At 15.1% G+C, this 22213-nt stretch overlaps 1 protein-coding gene, 1 long non-coding RNA gene and 3 pseudogenes across 2 annotated transcripts; 3 read left to right on the forward strand and 2 right to left on the reverse strand.

The window, feature by feature from the left end:
* Positions 1–9824: 9824 nt before the first annotated feature.
* Positions 9825–15145, forward strand: LOC143363428 (uncharacterized). The gene is made up of 2 exons (XR_013083823.1): positions 9825–11461; positions 15031–15145. It is a non-coding gene; the product is annotated as an uncharacterized LOC143363428 (long non-coding RNA).
* LOC143363444 (NADH-ubiquinone oxidoreductase chain 4 pseudogene) lies at positions 13484–14593 on the forward strand (annotated as a pseudogene).
* A 97-nt stretch (positions 15146–15242) lies between the features above and the next one.
* On the forward strand, positions 15243–16409 carry LOC143363445 (NADH-ubiquinone oxidoreductase chain 5-like; the record flags this gene model as incomplete). Its single annotated transcript, XM_076804023.1, has 1 exon — positions 15243–16409. A coding segment is annotated over one exon (780 nt), but the record flags the coding sequence as incomplete, so codon positions are not given.
* Positions 16410–18918: 2509 nt separating this feature from the next.
* On the reverse strand, positions 18919–20162 carry LOC143363462 (cytochrome c oxidase subunit 2 pseudogene; annotated as a pseudogene).
* LOC143363424 (cytochrome c oxidase subunit 1 pseudogene) lies at positions 18919–21191 on the reverse strand (annotated as a pseudogene).
* Between the last annotated feature and the right edge of the window lie 1022 nt (positions 21192–22213).

Raw genomic sequence — 22213 nt, forward strand, 5'->3', positions numbered from 1 at the left:
TAGTAATAAAAATTTATTTGAATGAATTTTTTATATAAAGCTATTTATAGAAAAGAATTATTAGAAAAATTTTATTTGTAAAAAAATTTGTATTGAAATAATAATAAAAATATATTTGAGTGAATTTTTTATATAAAATTATTTATGAAAAGAATTATTAGGGGAATTTTATTCATAAAAAATTTGTATTGAATTAGTAATAAAAATTTATTTGAATGAATTTTTTATATAAAGTTATTTATGAAAAGAATTATTAGGGGAATTTTATTCATAAAAAATTTGTATTGAATTAGTAATAAAAATTTATTTGAATGAATTTTTTATATAAAGCTATTTATAGAAAAGAATTATTAGGAAAATTTTATTTGTAAAAAAATTTGTATTGAATTAGTAATAAAAATTTATTTGAGTGAATTTTTTATATAAAATTATTTATGAAAAGAATTATTAGGGGAATTTTACTCATAAAAAATTTATATTGAATTAGTAATAAAAATTTATTTGAGTGAATTTTTTATATAAAATTATTTATGAAAAGAATTATTAGGGGAATTTTATTCATAAAAAATTTGTATTGAATTAGTAATAAAAATTTATTTGAATGAATTTTTTATATAAAGTTATTTATGAAAAGAATTATTAGGGGAATTTTATTCATAAAAAATTTGTATTGAATTAGTAATAAAAATTTATTTGAATGAATTTTTTATATAAAGCTATTTATAGAAAAGAATTATTAGGAAAATTTTATTTGTAAAAAAATTTGTATTGAATTAGTAATAAAAATTTATTTGAGTGAATTTTTTATATAAAATTATTTATGAAAAGAATTATTAGGGGAATTTTACTCATAAAAAATTTATATTGAATTAGTAATAAAAATTTATTTGAGTGAATTTTTTATATAAAATTATTTATGAAAAGAATTATTAGGGGAATTTTACTCATAAAAAATTTATATTGAATTAGTAATAAAAATTTATTTGAGTGAATTTTTTATATAAAATTATTTATGAAAAGAATTATTAGGAAAATTTTATTTATAAAAAATTTGTATTGAATTAATAATAAAAATTTATTTGAATGAATTTTTTATATAAAATTATTTATGAAAAGAATTATTGTGAAAATTTTATTTGTAAAAAAAATTTGTATTGAATTAGTAATAAAAATTTATTTGAATGAATTTTTTATATAAAATTATTTATGAAAAGAATTATTAGGGGAATTTTATTTATAAAAAATTTGTATTGAATTAGTAATAAAAATTTATTTGAGTGAATTTTTTTATATAAAATTATTTATGAAAAGAATTTATATATAATTGTTAATATTTAAAATTTATTGAATTAATTTAGTAAATTTTTAATAATAGTTGATTTATATTAAAATTAAATATATTTAATAAACCTATAATAATAAGTTAAGTTGTGCATTAACGTCAATAATAAATAAAAAAAAAAATGAGAAAAAAGCTTTGATTTGGGGGAAAAATGATTTTTTTTAGAAAAAAAATAATAATTTTATTGAATTAATATGAAAAACTTAAATTTAGGGGTAAATTTAAATAAAATAAGGGATAATTAATTAATAATAAATTTATTAATATAAAATTTTAGGGGAATTTTATTTTAAAAAATTTGTATTGAATTAGTAATAAAAATTTATTTGAGTGAATTTTTGATATGAAATTATTTATGAAAAGAATTATTGGGAAAATTTTATTTGTAAAAAAATTTATATTGAATTAGTAATAAAAATTTATTTGAATGAATTTTTTATATAAAGTTATTTATGAAAAGAATTATTAGGGGAATTTTATTCATAAAAAATTTGTATTGAATTAGTAATAAAAATTTATTTGAATGAATTTTTTATATAAAGCTATTTATGAAAAGAATTATTAGGGGAATTTTATTCATAAAAAATTTGTATTGAATTAGTAATAAAAATTTATTTGAGTGAATTTTTTATATAAAATTATTTATGAAAAGAATTATTAGGGGAATTTTACTCATAAAAAATTTATATTGAATTAGTAATAAAAATTTATTTGAGTGAATTTTTTATATAAAATTATTTATGAAAAGAATTATTAGGGGAATTTTACTCATAAAAAATTTATATTGAATTAGTAATAAAAATTTATTTGAATGAATTTTTTATATAAAATTATTTATGAAAAGAATTATTAGGGGAATTTTATTTATAAAAAATTTGTATTGAATTAGTAATAAAAATTTATTTGAGTGAATTTTTTTATATAAAATTATTTATGAAAAGAATTTATATATAATTGTTAATATTTAAAATTTATTGAATTAATTTAGTAAATTTTTAATAATAGTTGATTTATATTAAAATTAAATATATTTAATAAACCTATAATAATAAGTTAAGTTGTGCATTAACGTCAATAATAAATAAAAAAAAAAATGAGAAAAAAGCTTTGATTTGGGGGAAAAATGATTTTTTTTAGAAAAAAAATAATAATTTTATTGAATTAATATGAAAAACTTAAATTTAGGGGTAAATTTAAATAAAATAAGGGATAATTAATTAATAATAAATTTATTAATATAAAATTTTAGGGGAATTTTATTTTAAAAAATTTGTATTGAATTAGTAATAAAAATTTATTTGAGTGAATTTTTTATATGAAATTATTTATGAAAAGAATTATTGGGAAAATTTTATTTGTAAAAAAATTTATATTGAATTAGTAATAAAAATTTATTTGAATGAATTTTTTATATAAAGTTATTTATGAAAAGAATTATTAGGGGAATTTTATTCATAAAAAATTTGTATTGAATTAGTAATAAAAATTTATTTGAATGAATTTTTTATATAAAGCTATTTATAGAAAAGAATTATTAGGAAAATTTTATTTGTAAAAAAATTTGTATTGAATTAGTAATAAAAATTTATTTGAATGAATTTTTTATATAAAGTTATTTATGAAAAGAATTATTAGGGGAATTTTATTCATAAAAAATTTGTATTGAATTAGTAATAAAAATTTATTTGAATGAATTTTTTATATAAAGCTATTTATAGAAAAGAATTATTAGGAAAATTTTATTTGTAAAAAAATTTATATTGAATTAGCAATAAAAATTTATTTGAATGAATTTTTTTATATAAAATTATTTATGAAAAGAATTATTAGGGAAATTTTATTTATAAAAAAATTTGTATTGAATTAGTAATAAAAATTTATTTGAGTGAATTTTTTATATAAAATTATTTATGAAAAGAATTATTGGGAAAATTTTATTTGTAAAAAAATTTATATTGAATTAGTAATAAAAATTTATTTGAATGAATTTTTTATATAAAGTTATTTATGAAAAGAATTATTAGGGGAATTTTATTCATAAAAAATTTGTATTGAATTAGTAATAAAAATTTATTTGAATGAATTTTTTATATAAAGCAATTTATAGAAAAGAATTATTAGGAAAATTTTATTTGTAAAAAAATTTGTATTGAATTAGTAATAAAAATTTATTTGAATGAATTTTTTATATAAAATTATTTATGAAAAGAATTATTAGGGAAATTTTATTCATAAAAAATTTGTATTGAATTAGTAATAAAAATTTATTTGAATGAATTTTTTATATAAAATTATTTATGAAAAGAATTATTGGGAAAATTTTATTTGTAAAAAAATTTATATTGAATTAGTAATAAAAATTTATTTGAGTGAATTTTTTATATAAAATTATTTATAGAAAAGAATTATTAGGAAAATTTTATTTATAAAAAAATTTATATTGAATTAGCAATAAAAATTTATTTGAATGAATTTTTTTATATAAAATTATTTATAAAAAGAATTATTAGGGAAATTTTATCCATAAAAAAAATTTGTATTGAATTAGTAATAAAAATTTATTTGAGTGGATTTTATATATAAAATTATTTATAAAAAAGAATTATTGGGGAAATTTTATTTATAAAAAAATTTATATTGAATTAGTAATAAAAATTTATTTGAGTGGATTTTTTATATAAAATTATTTATGAAAAGAATTATTAGGGAAATTTTATTCATAAAAAAATTTGTATTGAATTAGTAATAAAAATTTATTTGAGTGGATTTTTTATATAAAATTATTTATGAAAAAGAATTATTGGATAAATTTTATTTATAAAAAAATTTATATTGAATTAGTAATAAAAATTTATTTGAATGAATTTTTTATATAAAATTATTTATGAAAAAGAATTATTGGATAAATTTTATTTATAAAAAAATTTATATTGAATTAGTAATAAAAATTTATTTGAATGAATTTTTTATATAAAATTATTTATGAAAAGAATTATTAGGGAAATTTTATTCATAAAAAAATTTGTATTGAATTAGTAATAAAATTTTATTTGAGTGAATTTTTTATATAAAATTATTTATGAAAAGAGTTATTAGGGAAATTTTATTCATAAAAAAATTTGTATTGAATTAGTAATAAAAATTTATTTGAATGAATTTTTTATATAAAATTATTTATAAAAAAGAATTATTGGAAAATTTTACCCATAAAAAAATTTGTATTGAATTAGTAATAAAAATTTATTTGAATGGATTTTTTATATAAAATTATTTATGAAAAGAATTATTAGGGAAATTTTATCCATAAAAAAAATTTGTATTGAATTAGTAATAAAAATTTACTTGAATGGATTTTTTATATAAAATTATTTATAAAAAAGAATTATTGGATAAATTTTATTTATAAAAAAATTTATATTGAATTAGTAATAAAAATTTATTTGAATGAATTTTTTATATAAAATTATTTATGAAAAGAATTATTAGGGAAATTTTATTCATAAAAAAATTTGTATTGAATTAGTAATAAAATTTTATTTGAGTGAATTTTTTATATAAAATTATTTATGAAAAGAGTTATTAGGGAAATTTTATTCATAAAAAAATTTGTATTGAATTAGTAATAAAAATTTATTTGAATGAATTTTTTATATAGAATTATTTATGAAAAGAATTATTAGAGGAATTTTATCCATAAAAAATTTATATTGAATTAATAATAAAAATTTATTTGAGTGGATTTTTTATATAAAATTATTTATGAAAAAGAATTATTGGGAAAATATTATTTATAAAAAAATTTATATTGAATTAATAATAAAAATTTATTTGAATGGATTTTTTATATAAAATTATTTATGAAAAGAATTATTAGGGAAATTTTATTCATAAAAAAATTTGTATTGAATTAATAATAAAAATTTATTTGAATGGATTTTTTATATAAAATTATTTATAAAAAAGAATTATTGGGAAAATTTTATTTATAAAAAAATTTGTATTGAATTAATGATAAAAATTTATTTGAGTGGATTTTATATATAAAATTATTTATAAAAAAGAATTATTGGGAAAATTTTATTTATAAAAAAAATTTGTATTGAATTAGTAATAAAAATTTATTTGAGTGGATTTTTTATATAAAATTATTTAAAAAAAATAATTATTAGGAAAATTTTATTTATAAAAAAATTTATATTGAATTAGTAATAAAAATTTATTTGAATGAATTTTTTATATAAAATTATTTATGAAAAGAATTATTAGGGGGATTTTATTCATAAAAAGTTTGTATTGAATTAGTAATAAAAATTTATTTGAATGGATTTTTTATATAAAATTATTTATGAAAAGAATTATTGGGAAAATTTTATTTGTAAAAAAATTTATATTGAATTAATAATAAAAATTTATTTGAATGAGTTTTTTATATAAAATTATTTATGAAAAGAATTTATATAGAATTGTTAATATTTAAAATTTATTAAATTAATTTAGTAAATTTTTAATAATAGTTGATTTATATTAAAATTAAATATATTTAATAAACCTATAATAATAAATTAAGTTGTGCATTAACGTCAATAATAAATAAAAAAAAAAATGAGAAAAAAGCTTTGATTTGGGGGAAAAATGATTTTTTTAGAAAAAAAAATAATAATTTTATTGAATTAATATGAAAAATTTAAATTTAGGGGTAAATTTAAATAAAATAAGGGGTAGTTAATTAATAATAAATTTATTAATATAAAATTTTAGGGAAATTTTATTTATAAAAAAATTTGTATTGGATTAATGATAAAAATTTATTTGAGTGGATTTTATATATAAAATTATTTATAAAAAAGAATTATTGGGGAAATTTTATTTATAAAAAAATTTGTATTGAATTAATGATAAAAATTTATTTGAGTGGATTTTATATATAAAATTATTTATAAAAAAGAATTATTGGGGAAATTTTATTTATAAAAAATTTGTATTGAATTAGTAATAAAAATTTATTTGAATGAATTTTTTATATAAAATTATTTATGAAAAGAGTTATTAGGGAAATTTTATTTATAAAAAAATTTGTATTGAGTTAGTAATAAAAATTTATTTGAGTAGATTTTTTATATAAAATTATTTATAAAAAAGAATTATTAGGAAAATTTTATTTATAAAAAAATTTGTATTGAATCAATGATAAAAATTTATTTGAGTGGATTTTATATATAAAATTATTTATAAAAAAGAATTATTGGGGAAATTTTATTTATAAAAAATTTGTATTGAATTAGTAATAAAAATTTATTTGAATGAATTTTTTATATAAAATTATTTATAAAAAGAATTATTAGGGGAATTTTATTCATAAAAAAATTTGTATTAGTAATAAAAATTTATTTGAGTGGATTTTTTATATAAAATTATTTATAAAAAAGAATTATTAGGAAAATTTTATTTGTAAAAAAAATTATATTGAATTAATAATAAAAATTTATTTGAATGAATTTTTTATATAAAATTATTTATGAAAAGAATTTATATAGAATTGTTAATATTTAAAATTTATTGAGTTAATTTAGTAAATTTTTAATAATAGTTGATTTATATTAAAATTAATTATATTTAATAAACCTATAATAATAAGTTAAGTTGTGCATTAACGTCAATAATAAATAAAAAAAAAAATGAGAAAAAAGCTTTGATTTAGGGTGAAAATGATTTTTTTTTTAGAAAAAAATAATAATTTTATTGAATTAGTATGAAAAATTTAAATTTAGGGGTAAATTTAAATAAAATAAGGAATAATTAATTAATAATAAATTTATTAATATAAAATTTTAGGGAAATTTTATTTTTAAAAATTTATATTAAATTAGTAATAAAAATTTATTTGAATGAATTTTTTATATAAAATTATTTATGGGAAGAATTAATAGGGGGATTTTATTCATAAAAAATTTATATTGAATTAGTGATAAAAATTTATTTGAATGGATTTTTTATACAAAATTATTTACAAAAAAGAATTATTGGGAAAATTTTATTTGTAAAAAAATTTATATCGAATTAGTAATAAAAATTTATTTGAGTGAATTTTTTATATAAAATTATTTATGGGAAGAATTAATAGGGGAATTTTATTCATAAAAAATTTATATTGAATTAGTAATAAAAATTTATTTGAATAGATTTTTTATATAAAATTATTTATGAAAAGAATTATTAGGAAAATTTTATTTAGAAAAAAATTTGTATTAAATTAGTAATAAAAATTTATATGAATAGATTTTTTATATAAAATTATTTATGAAAAGAATTATTAGGTAAATTTTATTTATAAAAAATTTGTATTGAATTAGTGATAAAAATTTATTTGAATGAATTTTTTATATAAAATTATTTATGAAAAGAATTATTAGGGGAGTTTTATTGATAAAAAATTTGTATTGAATTAGTAATAAAAATTTATTTGAGTGAATTTTTTATATAAAATTATTTATGAAAAGAATTATTGGGAAAATTTTATTTGTAAAAAAATTTGTATTGAGTTAGTAATAAAAATTTATTTGAGTGGATTTTTTATATAAAATTATTTATAAAAAAGAATTATTGGGAAAATTTTATATTGAATTAATAATAAAAATTTATTTGAATAAATTTTTTATATAAAATTATTTATAAAAAAAGAATTATTGGGAAAATTTTATTTATAAAAAAATTTGTATTGAGTTAGTAATAAAAATTTATTTGAGTGGATTTTTTATATAAAATTATTTATGAAAAGAATTATTAGGGAAATTTTATTCATAAAAATTTGTATTGAATTAGTAATAAAAATTTATTTGAATAAATTTTTTATATAAAATTATTTATAAAAAGAATTATTAGGGGAATTTTATTGATAAAAAATTTGTATTGAATTAGTAATAAAAATTTATTTGAGTGAATTTTTTATATGAAATTATTTATGAAAAGAATTATTGGGAAAATTTTATTTGTAAAAAAATTTATATTGAATTAGTAATAAAAATTTATTTGAATGAATTTTTTATATAAAGTTATTTGTGAAAAGAATTATTAGGGAAATTTTATTTATAAAAAATTTGTATTGAATTAGTAATAAAAATTTATTTGAATGAATTTTTTATATAAAATTATTTATAGAAAAGAATTATTAGGAAAATTTTATTTATAAAAAATTTGTATTGAATTAATAATAAAAATTTATTTGAATGAATTTTTTATATAAAATTATTTATGAAAAGAATTATTGTGAAAATTTTATTTGTAAAAAAAATTTGTATTGAATTAGTAATAAAAATTTATTTGAATGAATTTTTTATATAAAATTATTTATGAAAAGAATTATTAGGGAAATTTTATTCATAAAAAATTTGTATTGAATTAGTAATGAAAATTTATTTGAATGAATTTTTTATATAAAATTATTTATGAAAAGAATTATTAGGGGATTTTATTTATAAAAAATTTATATTGAATTAGTAATAAAAATTTATTTGAATGGATTTTTTATATAAAATTATTTATAAAAAAGAATTATTAGGGAAATTTTAATTTTAAAAAATTTGTATTGAATTAATAATAAAAATTTATTTGAATGAATTTTTTATATAAAATTATTTACAAAAAGAATTATTAGGAAATTTATTTATGGAAAGTTTAGTATTGAATTAAAATAAGAATTTATTTAAGTATAAATATATATATATATATATATATATATATATATATATAAAAAAAATTTATATAAAAATTATATTAAATTAATAATAAAAGTTTAATAATTAATATTGAAAATTATTAATAAATATCTTATTAAAAAATTATATAAAAAATATTTGGTCTTACATTTATATAAATATAAATGATTGTTGATGAATTTTATAGAAAATTTAATTATAGTTTAAAAATTAATTATAAAAATTTATTTATAAATGAAATTTATTTAAAAGTAAAAATTTAAAAAATTTTTATAAATTTTGTGTAAAAATTAAGTTTATATTTAAATGAAAGTTTGACAAAGAAATTTAAAATAAATAATGGTAAATTTTAGTGCCAGCATCAGCGGTTACACTATTGTTATGAGTTAATTAATGAAATAATTAGAAATTTTGAAATTTAGTTTAAATGTATATTATTTTTTTTGGTGAAATATAAAAGTATAATATATTTAATTATTAAAATACAAATTTTTGAAAAATCTTAAGAATAGACTAGGATTAGATACCCTATTATAAAGATAAATTAAAAATGTTAAATATTAAATGTTAATCATTAAAATTAAATAATATGGCGGCTTTATATACTTATTAGAGGAACTTGTTTATTAAATTGATATCCCACGTTAAGATAAACTTAAATGGAAAATTTATGTATTGTTGTTTAAAAAATTTATAGAAATTTTATTTTTAAAATATTATATATATATATATATATATATATATATATATATATATATATATGTATATAATAGTAATTCAAATCAAAATGTAGTTTATTTAAGATATAATGAGTTACATAAAAATTATTTTTTTTTAAGTTAAATTTTAATATTTAATAAAGATAGGATTTAAAAGTAAATTTTATAAATTAATGAAATTGAAATTAGTTTTATTTAGTGTACAAATTGCCCGTCACTTTCATTATAAATGGAATAAGTCGTAACATAGTAAAGGTATTGGAAAATGTTTTTAATAAAAAATTTAGTTTAATATAAAAATATTTCGTTTACATTGAAAAGATTTACATGAAATAAAATTTTAAATTAAATAATTAAATATTTAGGGTTGATAGTGTTTAAGGTTAAATATATTATAAAAAAAATTATTTTAAAAAATTAAATTTTTAGTATTTATTTAAGAAAAAAATAAAAATTTTATATAGATAGTATTGTGAAAGATAATAAATAAAATATTTAAAAGTAGAATTTATTTTTGTACCTTTTGTATCAGGGGTTATTAAAATTTAAATATAGTTTATATTATTCTCGAATATAAATGAGCTAATTAATTAAAATTTTTTTTGTAACAAAAAAATTATGAATATTTAATTTGATGTGAAATGTAATACGAATTTATAGATATCTAGTTTTTTTAGAAATGAATTTAATTCATATATTTATTATATTAATATATATATATATATATATATATATATATATATTAATAAATATAAATAATTTAGGGGATAAACTTTAAATTAAATTTATAATTTTTAATTGAAATATAATAAATAAATTAATTTTAAAATTTAATATATTATAAAAAAAATTTAATAATTTAATAATAAAAATATATATATGTATATGTATAAAAAAAAATTTAATTAGCTAGAATATAATTTAATTATAAAAAAAATTAAATAAATTAAAAATTTAAAGATATAATGATAATATAAGTAATTGATTATATAGATATAAATATATATATATATATATATATATAATATTAAAGAATTTGGCAAAAATTATACTCACCTGTTTAACAAAAACATGTCTTTTTGAATTTAATTTAAAGTTGTCCCTGCTCCATGAATAATTTTTAAATAGCTGCAGTATACTGACTGTACAAAGGTAGCATAATCATTTGTCTTTTAATTAAAGGCTGGAATGAAAGGGTTGATGAAGTATAAACTGTTTCAATATTAAAAAATGAAATTAAATTTTAAGTAAAAATGCTTAAATTAATTTAAGGGACGATAAGACCCTATAGAATTTAATAAATTAATAAAGTTTTTAATTTATTTATAAAAAAATTTATTAATTTATTTTATTGGGGTGATATTTAAATTTAATAAACTTTAAATTAAGAAATCATAAATTAATGTTAATAAAAATGATATTGTATTATAAATTATAAGAAAAATTACCTTAGGGATAACAGCATAATATCTTTAAGAAGGCCTTATTTATAAAGATGTTTATGACCTCGATGTTGAATTAAGATAAATTTTAAATGCAGAAGTTTAAAAATTAAGTCTGTTCGACTTTTGAAATCTTACATGATTTGAGTTCAGATCGGTGTAAGCCAGATCGGTTTCTATCTTTAAAAGTAAAATAATATTTTTGTACGAAAGGACTAAGTATTTTTAATAATTAATATTATATATGTATATATATATATAAATATAAATAATTATTTTGGCAGATTAGTGTAATAAATTTAGAATTTAATAAAGTATACAATAAGTATACAGATAATAATTTATGTATTAAAATTTAATTTATATTTTAATTTATTTTTTTTTATTGTCTTAATTTTAATAATATTAATTAGTATAGCTTTTTTAACATTATTTGAACGAAAAGTATTAGGGTTTATTCAAAATCGAAAGGGACCAAATAAAGTGTTAATTATAGGAATTTTTCAACCTTTTAGAGATGTAATTAAATTATTAAATAAGGAATTATTTTTTTTAGATAAAATTAATTTAAATTATTATATATTTATACCTATAATTTCTTTAATTTTATCTATAATATTATGATTAGTTTACCCATTTTATGTAAATATATTTTCAATAAATTTAGGAATTTTATTTATATTAAGATTAATGAGTGTAGGGGTTTTTCCAATTATATTAGGGGGGTGGGCTTCAAATTCTAATTATTCTATGTTGGGGGCTATTCGTTCAGTTGCTCAATCAATTTCTTATGAAGTAAGATTATTTTTAATTATTTTTAATTTAATTTTATTAGTTGAAAGATTTAATTTATTAGAATTTTTAAAATTTCAAGAAAATATTAAATTTTTAATTATAATTTATCCAGTTTATCTAATATTTATGGTTAGAATATTAATTGAATTAAATCGTACCCCTTTTGATTTAGTTGAAGGAGAATCTGAGTTAGTTTCTGGTTTTAATACAGAGTATTTCAGAAGATTATTTGCTTTAATTTTTATATCTGAATATTTAAGGATTATTTTTATAAGGTTTTTAGTAACAATTATGTTTTTAGGGTTTAAATTATTAAGATTAAAATTTATTGTTAGAATAATTTTCCATATATTTTTTGTGATTTGAATTCGAGGGGTTTTACCTCGAATTCGTTATGATGAATTAATAATAATATGTTGAAAGAAATTTTTATCATTATCATTATTATATATTTTATTTATTTTAAGGATAAAGGAATTAATTATTTATATAAATATAAGTTAATAGATAGTTTTATATCTATAAAATATTTTCAAAATAAATGCTATTAAAGCTTATTAACTAATAGATTAATTTATCTCAGATATAATTTAGTGAGGGGGTTAAAATGAAATATAAAAAGTAAATTAATGTAAATAATATACTTAAGTTAATAAATGGAGGTTCAATTAATTGTCCCCCTAATCATGTTAATATGATAAAAGATAAAATAAAAATTCAAAAAAGAATTTTTCTTAAAAAATAAAATTTTTATTATATATAATAATAATAATTATATATATATTAATATAAAGTATAAATTTAATAAAAAATTCATAAGAACTGTTCATTGAATTCAAGAAATAGTTTAAATAGAATATTAATTTTGGGGATTAAAGATATTAAGATTAATTTTCTTGAAGTTTAAGCTAAAGAAAAAATTTTCATATTTAATTTACAAAATTAATATTTTATTTTAAATTATTTAGCTAAATTGATTTATTTAAATAATTATTATTTAGTAATAGTATTATTAATTTTATTAATAATTTTTATATTTATAGAGAATTTTTTAATATTTTTAATTGGGTTGGAATATATATTAATATTTTATTTGTTTATAACTTTAATTATTTCTGACAGTTTAAATAATGATTGAATATTTATATATATATTAATTATAGGAGTTTGTGAGAGAGTTATTGGAATTTCTTTAATAGTTAGAATTGTCCATAGGTATGGTTCACAAAGAATAAAAATTTTAAATTTAAAATGATAGTAGAAATTTTAATTATTACTTATTTATATTTAATATTATTTAAAAATAAATTTATAAAAATAAGTTTATTAAAAAATTTTATTAGATGTGTATTAATATTTTTAACAGTAAAAATTTTTTTTAAATATAATTTTATTGTAAATTTTTCTGTAATAAGTAGATTATTTAGACTAAATAATTATTCATTTATATTAATTATACTAAGTTTATGAATTTTTGGTATTATTTTTTTATTTTTAATAGATAAGAATATTTTATTATGTATAAAAATACATTTAGTTTTATTAATTATTTTAATAATATTTTTTATAAGAATTCAATTATTATTATTTTATTTTATATTTGAAGTAAGGTTAATTTTAATTTTTTTTATAATTATTAAATGGGGATTAGGGGAAAAACGGTTGGAAGCTGCTTATTTTATAATATTTTATACAATATTTTTTTCTTTACCTTTTTTAATTTTTTTATTTTTAATTATAAATGAATTAATATTAGATTTAATAATAATAGTAGAATTAAAAAAAATTAAAATAAGAAGTTATTTTTTTATATTTATAATAGGAACTTTTTTAGTAAAGATTCCTATATATATATTTCATGGGTGGTTATTAAAGGCTCATGTTGAAGCCCCAGTTTATAGTTCAATAATTTTAGCTTCAATTTTATTAAAATTAGGAACTTATGGTTTATTACAAATAGTAATTATATTTTATTATTTATTTATAAATATAAAATTTTATGTAATAATAATTAGTTTATTAGGTAGAGTTATTTTGAGGGGGGTATGTTTACGTCAATTAGATATAAAAATTTTAGTTGCTTATTCATCAGTTGTTCATATAGGAATTTTAATTAGGAGAATGTTAACATTTTTTAAAATTAGAGTAATTGGGAGGTATATTATTATAATTGCCCATGGATTATGTTCTTCTGGATTATTTTTTTTAGTAAATATTTGTTATCAAGAAACTAATAGACGTTTAATATTAATTAATAAGGGCTTAATAAATTATATGCCTAAAATAAGAATAATATGATTTTTATTATGTTCTTCAAATATATCTGCTCCAGTGTCATTAAATTTAGTGGGAGAAATTATATTATTAGTAGGGTTAATAATATGGATAGAGTATTTAATAATTGTTATAATTTTTTTTTGTTTTTTTAGATTTATTTATTCATTATATTTATTTTGTTATGTCCAACATGGGGAATTAAATTATTATTTAAAAATTAAAAGAAGTAAAATAATTAATTATATTGTATTAATTTTACATTGATTACCTTTAAATATTATATTTTTGGATTTAATTTTTTTTTAATTTAAATAGTTTAAGAAAAAAAATTTTGAATTGTGATTTCAAAGATGTATAATAACTTTAAATTATTTATGAATTAATAGTTTATGGGGTAATTATATTTTTTTTAGGGATATTTTTTATTTTAATAAGTATATATATATATATATATAATATAATAATAATTTTAGAGTGAACAATTTTTATATTAAGTAGAATAAAATTTAATTATATAATTTATTTAGATTATATAGGTTTAATATATATAGGAGTTGTTTTAATTATTTCTTTTTTTATTATATTTTATAGAATAAATTATATAAATGGGGACATATATATTAATCGATTTAAATATCTATTATTATTATTTATTTTTTCAATATGTTTAATAATTTTAAGTCCAAGGATTTTAAGGATTTTATTAGGATGAGATGGGTTAGGTTTAATTTCTTATTGTTTAGTAATTTATTATCAAAATAAGAATTCTTATAATTCAGGAATATTAACTATTCTTTGTAATCGATTAGGAGATGTTGGGTTATTAATATTAATTAGAATATCATCATTTTTAGGTTCTTGAAATTTAATATTATATAGAATAAGATTAATTATAATAATTTTAATATTAATTTTAATAATTACAAAAAGTGCTCAACTACCTTTTTCGGCCTGATTACCTGCTGCTATAACTGCCCCTACTCCTATTTCTTCTTTAGTACATTCTTCTACTTTGGTTACTGCTGGTATTTATTTAATAATTCGGTATAATAAATTTATTTTAATTGAAGTGAAAAGATATATTATTATTATTTCTAGTTTAACAATGTTTATGGCTGGGTTAATAGCAAATTATGAATATAATTTAAAAAAAGTAATTGCTCTTTCAACTTTAAGACAATTAGGGTTTATAATAAGAATTTTAGGGCTAGGTATAGTAAATTTAGGATTTTATCATTTATTAATTCATGCTTTTTTTAAATCTTTAATATTTATATGTGTTGGGGGGTATATTCATACATCTTTAGGAAGGCAAGATTTACGTAAATTTAAAGGTGTAATAAGAATAACTCCTTTAAAGAGTGTTGTATTTATTTTTTCTTTTATGAATTTAAGTGGTTTCCCATTTATTTCTGGATTTTATTCAAAAGATTTAATTTTAGAATTTATAATAGTAAGAAGATTAAATAAATTAATAATTTATATTTTAATGATTTCAACAGTTTTAACAATTAATTATAGAGTTCGAATTATAAAATTATTTTTTGAAATATATTTAGGGATTTATAGATATCAATATGTAGGAGATGGGAAATTTATAATTTTTTGTAAATTTTTTATAATATTATTAGTAATTTTTTTTGGATATTTTTATTTAAGATTAATTAATTATTTTATTTGTATAATTACAGAAAATGATAAATTAGTTTTAATAATAATATATATTCTTAGATGAATAGTAACCTTTAGATTTCATTTTAGATGTAAGAAGTTAATAAATTTTAGTTATTTAAATTTCATTATGAGAATATTTTATTCAATTTTTTTTTATAAAATAATTTATTTAAATTTTTTAAAATTTATATTAACATATGAGAAATTTAATGAGAAATGAATAGATAAAATTTTAGGTGTAAATATAAAAAAAATATTTTATTTACAGAAGGTGTATCCATTGATGAATAGATGATTATATTCAATTCATATAATAAAGTTGATAAAATTTTATAGTGTTATTAATTTTTATTTTATTTATTTATAATTATTTAAATAGCTTAATAAAAAGTTTAATATTGAAAATATTAAGATAATTAAAAATTTTTAAATAAATTTATAAACTTAATAGTTAATTTTATATTGAAATTATAATATTTTTTTTAAATTATATAAATTTAGAAATATTTATGATTAAATCATATTAAAAGAATTAGAAGTTCTAAATTTATATTTCTTTAATTGGAGATATTAATCTCAAAAAAATTATTAACAATAATTTACCTAAATTTTGGTTTCAATTAAAAGATATAAATAATTTAATTTTAAAAAGCAAATTTAATGTTATATATAATATTAACTAATATCCTGTTTATATAAGAAAAATAAATTTCTTTTTTTTAAGTCGAAATTAAATGTAAAAATTACTATATATAAATTAATGAATTCATTTAAATAAGTTACAAGTTCATTCAATTCATAATCTAATAATTAAAATTAAAAGAAAAGTGAAAAAAGTATAAATAGATAAAATTGAAAGATTATTAAGTAATTTTAAAATTGGTAAAATTAGAATAATTTCTACATCAAAAATAAGAAACATTAGAGTTATAATATAAAAATTAATTGAAAATGGTAATCGTGCTCTAGTAATAGGGTCAAATCCACATTCAAATGGTGTAATTTTTTCTCGATCTTTATTTATAATTATTGAAAAAAAAAAATTAATTAGAATAATTAAAGAGATAATAATAAATATAAAGATAAAAAATATGAAGATATTAAAAATTATATATATTATTTAATTAAATCTTTTAATTGGAAATTAAATGTAATTATTTATACTATATATATATATATATATATATATATATATATATTTAATATATTCATCAATAAATTAGGATATAAAGAATAAGTCAAATAATATCAACAAAATGTCAATATCATGTAGCTGCTTCAAAATGAAAATGATGAATTTTAGAAAAGTGGTTTAAATATATTCGAATTAATCTTGTTCTTAAAAAAATGATACCTAATAATACATGGAGACCATGAAATCCTGTAGATATAAAAAAAATTGATCCAAAAATTCCATCGTTAAAAGTAAAAGGAGCTTCCATATATTCAATTATTTGGATAGAGGAAAAATACATGCCTAGTAGAATTGTAAAAATTAATGGTGTTATAGATTTTTTTTTGTTTTTAATTAATAAATTATGTCTTCATGTAATAGTAAATCCTGAAGAAATTAAAATAATTGAATTTAAAAGGGGGATATCATAAGGGTTAAATATAATAATATTTTTAGGTGGTCATATTATACCAATTTCAATTCTTGGGGAGATTGCTGAATGAAGGTAAGTTCAAAAAAAAGAAATAAAAAAAAATAATTCTGAAATAATAAATAAAATTATTCCAAATTTTAATAATTTTAAAACACTTAATGTATGACATCCTTGTATTGTTCTTTCTCGAATAATATCTCGTCATCATTGGTATAGAATTAAAAATAGAATTAATAAATTAAATATAATAATATTGAAGTTAGAAGAATTAAATCAATAAATAGTTCTTAATAACAAATTTAAAATTCTTCATGAAGTTATTAAAGGTCAGGGTCTTAAAGTTACTATATGAAATGGATGGTGATGAGATATTTTCATTTAATTAGATTCATTAAAATATAATAAAGTTAAAATAGAAAATACATAAGATTGAATAATAGAAACTGAAATTTCTAAAATTATTAATAAATTTTGGATAAAAAAAAGAATTAATATATAAGGTATATTTTCTAAAGTTGTTCCTAATAAGGATAAAAGTAAATGTCCTGCTAATATATTAGCAGATAGTCGAATTGCAAGAGTTCATGGTCGAATAAAATTTCTAATAGATTCAATTAAAATTATAAAAATTATTAAAGGTCCTGGTGTGTTTATGGGTAGAAGATGAATGAATATTTTATTAGTGTTATTTAATCATCCAAATAATATAAATCTTATTCATAATCTTAGGGATAAAGAAAGATTAATAGATAAATGTCTTGATGGAGTAAAAATATAAGGTATTAAACTTAATAAATTTAATTTTAAAAATATAATTATAATAGTTAAAAAAATAATTAAGTTTGATGAAAATTTTTTTTTTGTTAAATTAAAAAATTCTTGAAAAATTTTTTTGTAGAAGTTTAATCAAAAGATATTAATTCGTGAAGGTAGTAATCAATAAGGTCAATTTATTAATATTAAAGGAAAAAATAAAATTAATCAATTTAAAGATAAAAATTTATTTGTAGAAGGGTCAAAAATTGAAAATAAATTTGTTAACATTTAAAATTTAATAGTTTTTTTTATTAATTTAAAATTATTTAAATTAGTATAAGTAGTTGGTGAAAATGAAAAAGGAGAAAAATATAAAATTGAAATATATATATATATAACTATAAGTATGAAAAAGAAAAGTAAAAGTCAATATATAGGTCTTATTTGAGGGATAAAAGAATAAAATCATTAGAAGTAGACGATTAACTACTATATTTTGGTTTAAGAGACCATTTCTTTCTTTCAGACATCTAATGAAAGAGTATTATTATAATAATTTTAAAATGACAATTTAATGTTATAAAATTTAACTAATTCTTTAATTATTTTTATTAATTCAATTAATAAAATTAAAATAATTTGTTCTTTCAATAACAATAGGTATAAATCTATGGTATGCTCCACAAATTTCAGAACATTGTCCAAAAAATATTCCAGGTCGTAAAGAAATTAAAGATATTTGATTAATTCGACCTGGTGAGGCATCTATTTTAATTCCTATAGTTGGGATAGTTCATGAGTGAATTACATCTATAGAAGATACTAGTAATCGAATAGGAATTTTATAAGGAATAACTGCTCGATTATCAACATCTAATAAACGAAATTGATTAATATTTTCAATTGATTTAATTATATATGAGTCAAATATAAAATTAGAAAATTCAGGGTATTCATAACTTCAATATCATTGATGACCAATTGATTTAATAGTAAAATATGTAGGGTTTCATAATTCATCAATAAAATAAAGAGTTTTAAGAGAAGGGATTGAAATAATTAAAAGTATAATTATAGGAGTGATAGTTCATAAAATTTCAATATTATGATTTTTTAATAAATTTAAATTTAAATATTTATTATTTAAAATAAAAATTATTATATATATAGTAGAAATAGTAATTATTGTTAGGATAATTATTGTAAAATTATAAAAATAAAATAAATTATCAGCAAATGGAGAGTTAGGATCTTGGAAAGAATATATATTTCATGTAGCTATATTTATTATATAAATAAATTTTAATAAAAATTATTAATTTTATTTATGAGACTTAAATTCATTACACTATTCTGCCATATTAAAATTTAAAAATAATAATAGGAAGTTCATTATATGAATGTCTATAAGGGGGGTAATTTTGTAATCACTCTAAAGATGATTGAAAATATTTAAATATAATTAAACGTTTTATAATTAATCTTTCTAAAATAATAAAAATTAATAAAATTATTCTATTAAAAGCAATTAATGAACCAATTGATGAAATTAAATTTCAACAATAGTAAGCATCTGGGTAATCTGAATATCGTCGAGGTATTCCTATTAATCCTAAGAAGTGTTGTGGGAAAAAAGTTATGTTTACTCCAAGGAATATTATAATAAATTGAATATTTAATAGTTTTTTATTTAGTGTAAGTCCAGTGAATAGGGGGTATCAATGAATTAATCTTGCAATAATTGCAAATACTGCACCTATAGATAAAACATAATGGAAATGGCCAATTACATAATATGTATCATGAAGTATAATATCAATAGAAGAATTTGATAACATAATTCCAGTTAATCCTCCTAATGTAAATAAGAAGATAAATCCTAAAGATCATATAATTGATGGGTTTATTTTAATTTTTGACCCACAATAAGTAGCAATTCATCTAAATACTTTAATTCCTGTTGGTACAGCAATAATTATAGTGGCAGATGTAAAATATGCTCGTGTATCAACATCTAATCCTACAGTAAATATATGATGAGCTCATACAATAAATCCTAAAAATCCAATTCCTAATATAGCATAAATTATTCCTAAATTTCCGAAAATTTCTTTTTTTCCTCTTTCGTTAAAAATAATATGTGAAATTAATCCAAAGCCGGGGAGAATTAAAATATAAACTTCAGGATGACCAAAAAATCAGAATAAATGTTGGTAAAGAATAGGGTCTCCTCCCCCAGAAGGATCAAAAAAAGATGTATTTAAATTTCGGTCTGTTAATAGTATAGTAATAGCACCTGCTAAAACAGGGAGAGAAAGAAGAAGTAAAATAGCAGTAATTTTAACTGATCAAGGAAATAAGGGGATTTGATTTATATTAAGTGAAATATTTTTTATTAATATAATTGAAACAATAAAATTAATAGCACCTATAATAGAAGAAATACCTGCAATATGTAAAGAAAAAATAGTAAAATCAACAGAAAAAGATGAGTGATATATAATTGAAGATAGGGGAGGGTAAATAGTTCAACCTGTTCCTGATCCTGTAGATAAAGTTCTTCTTATTATAAGTATAAATAATGAAGGAATTAATAATCAAAATCTTATATTATTTATACGTGGGAAGGCTATATCAGGAGCTCCAATTATTAGTGGTACTAATCAATTTCCAAATCCTCCAATTATAAATGGTATAACTATAAAAAAAATTATAATAAAAGCATGTGAAGTTACAATAGTATTATAAATTTGGTCATTATTAATTCATCTTCCAGGTGTTCTTAATTCTATACGAATAATTATACTTAAAGATGCTCCGATTATTCCTGATCATATAGCAAAGATAAAATAAAGTATTCCAATATTTTTATGGTTAGTTGAATAAAATCATTTTTGGTAATAAATTTTATTTAGAAATATTATGCCTGATAAAAGGAGTAAACTGTAAATTTATTTATGAAAATAAATTTTCTAATATTAAATTAAGATTTAAATAATTAAGTTAAATATATATTTATATAAAACTTTGAAGGTTTTAAGTTTTATTAACTTAAAATCTTTATTTATATAGTTTATAAAAAATATTAAATTGCAAATTTAAAGAAATTAAAAAATTATAAATTTAGTTTATAAATGAAAAGGTAAAAATTAAGGTAAATGTTAAAAATGAAAAATATATAATAAATATAATATTAAAATTAGAATAATCAAATAAATTAATTTTATGTCTAATTTTAGAATTTGTTAAAAAAAAATTGTTATTATTAAAATTTAAATAATTAAAGGTTATTAGTAATCTAGAAAAGATAATTAATATAGATAATATAATTATATAATTATTTGATAATATAAGATCAATTAAATTTCATTTAATAATAAATGGTAAAAATGGTGGAAGTTGGGAGTATTTGAATATTATTAAATTATAAAATATTTTATTTTTATAATTTAATCTTAAATTTAAAGAGTTTTTGTAGTAAAGATTTAATTTTTTAAGTATAAGTAAGATTATAAGAGTTGAAGTTATATAAATGGTTATATAAATGATTATAATATTAAAATTTAAATAAGAAAAGATTAATAATAAAGGAATATTATATATGGATGAGTAATTTATTAAAAGAGTAAAGGATGAGGTATTTATTGAAAAAATTACTGGGGGTAGTATAAAGAAAATTAATATAAATAAAATAATAAAATTAAATTTAATAAAATTTAAAAATATAAAAATAGGGATACATTTAATAATTGTTAGTAATAAAATTAATGAATTAAAATTAATTTTTTTTATTAAAAAATTTATTCATCTATTTAAGGGGTATAATCCTAATTTTAATCATAAGCTAAATAACAAAATAAAATTAATATATAAATTAAATGTTTTATTT

Source organism: Halictus rubicundus, unplaced genomic scaffold (assembly GCF_050948215.1).
Source record: "Halictus rubicundus isolate RS-2024b unplaced genomic scaffold, iyHalRubi1_principal scaffold0047, whole genome shotgun sequence".
Lineage (NCBI taxonomy): Eukaryota > Metazoa > Arthropoda > Insecta > Hymenoptera > Halictidae > Halictus > Halictus rubicundus.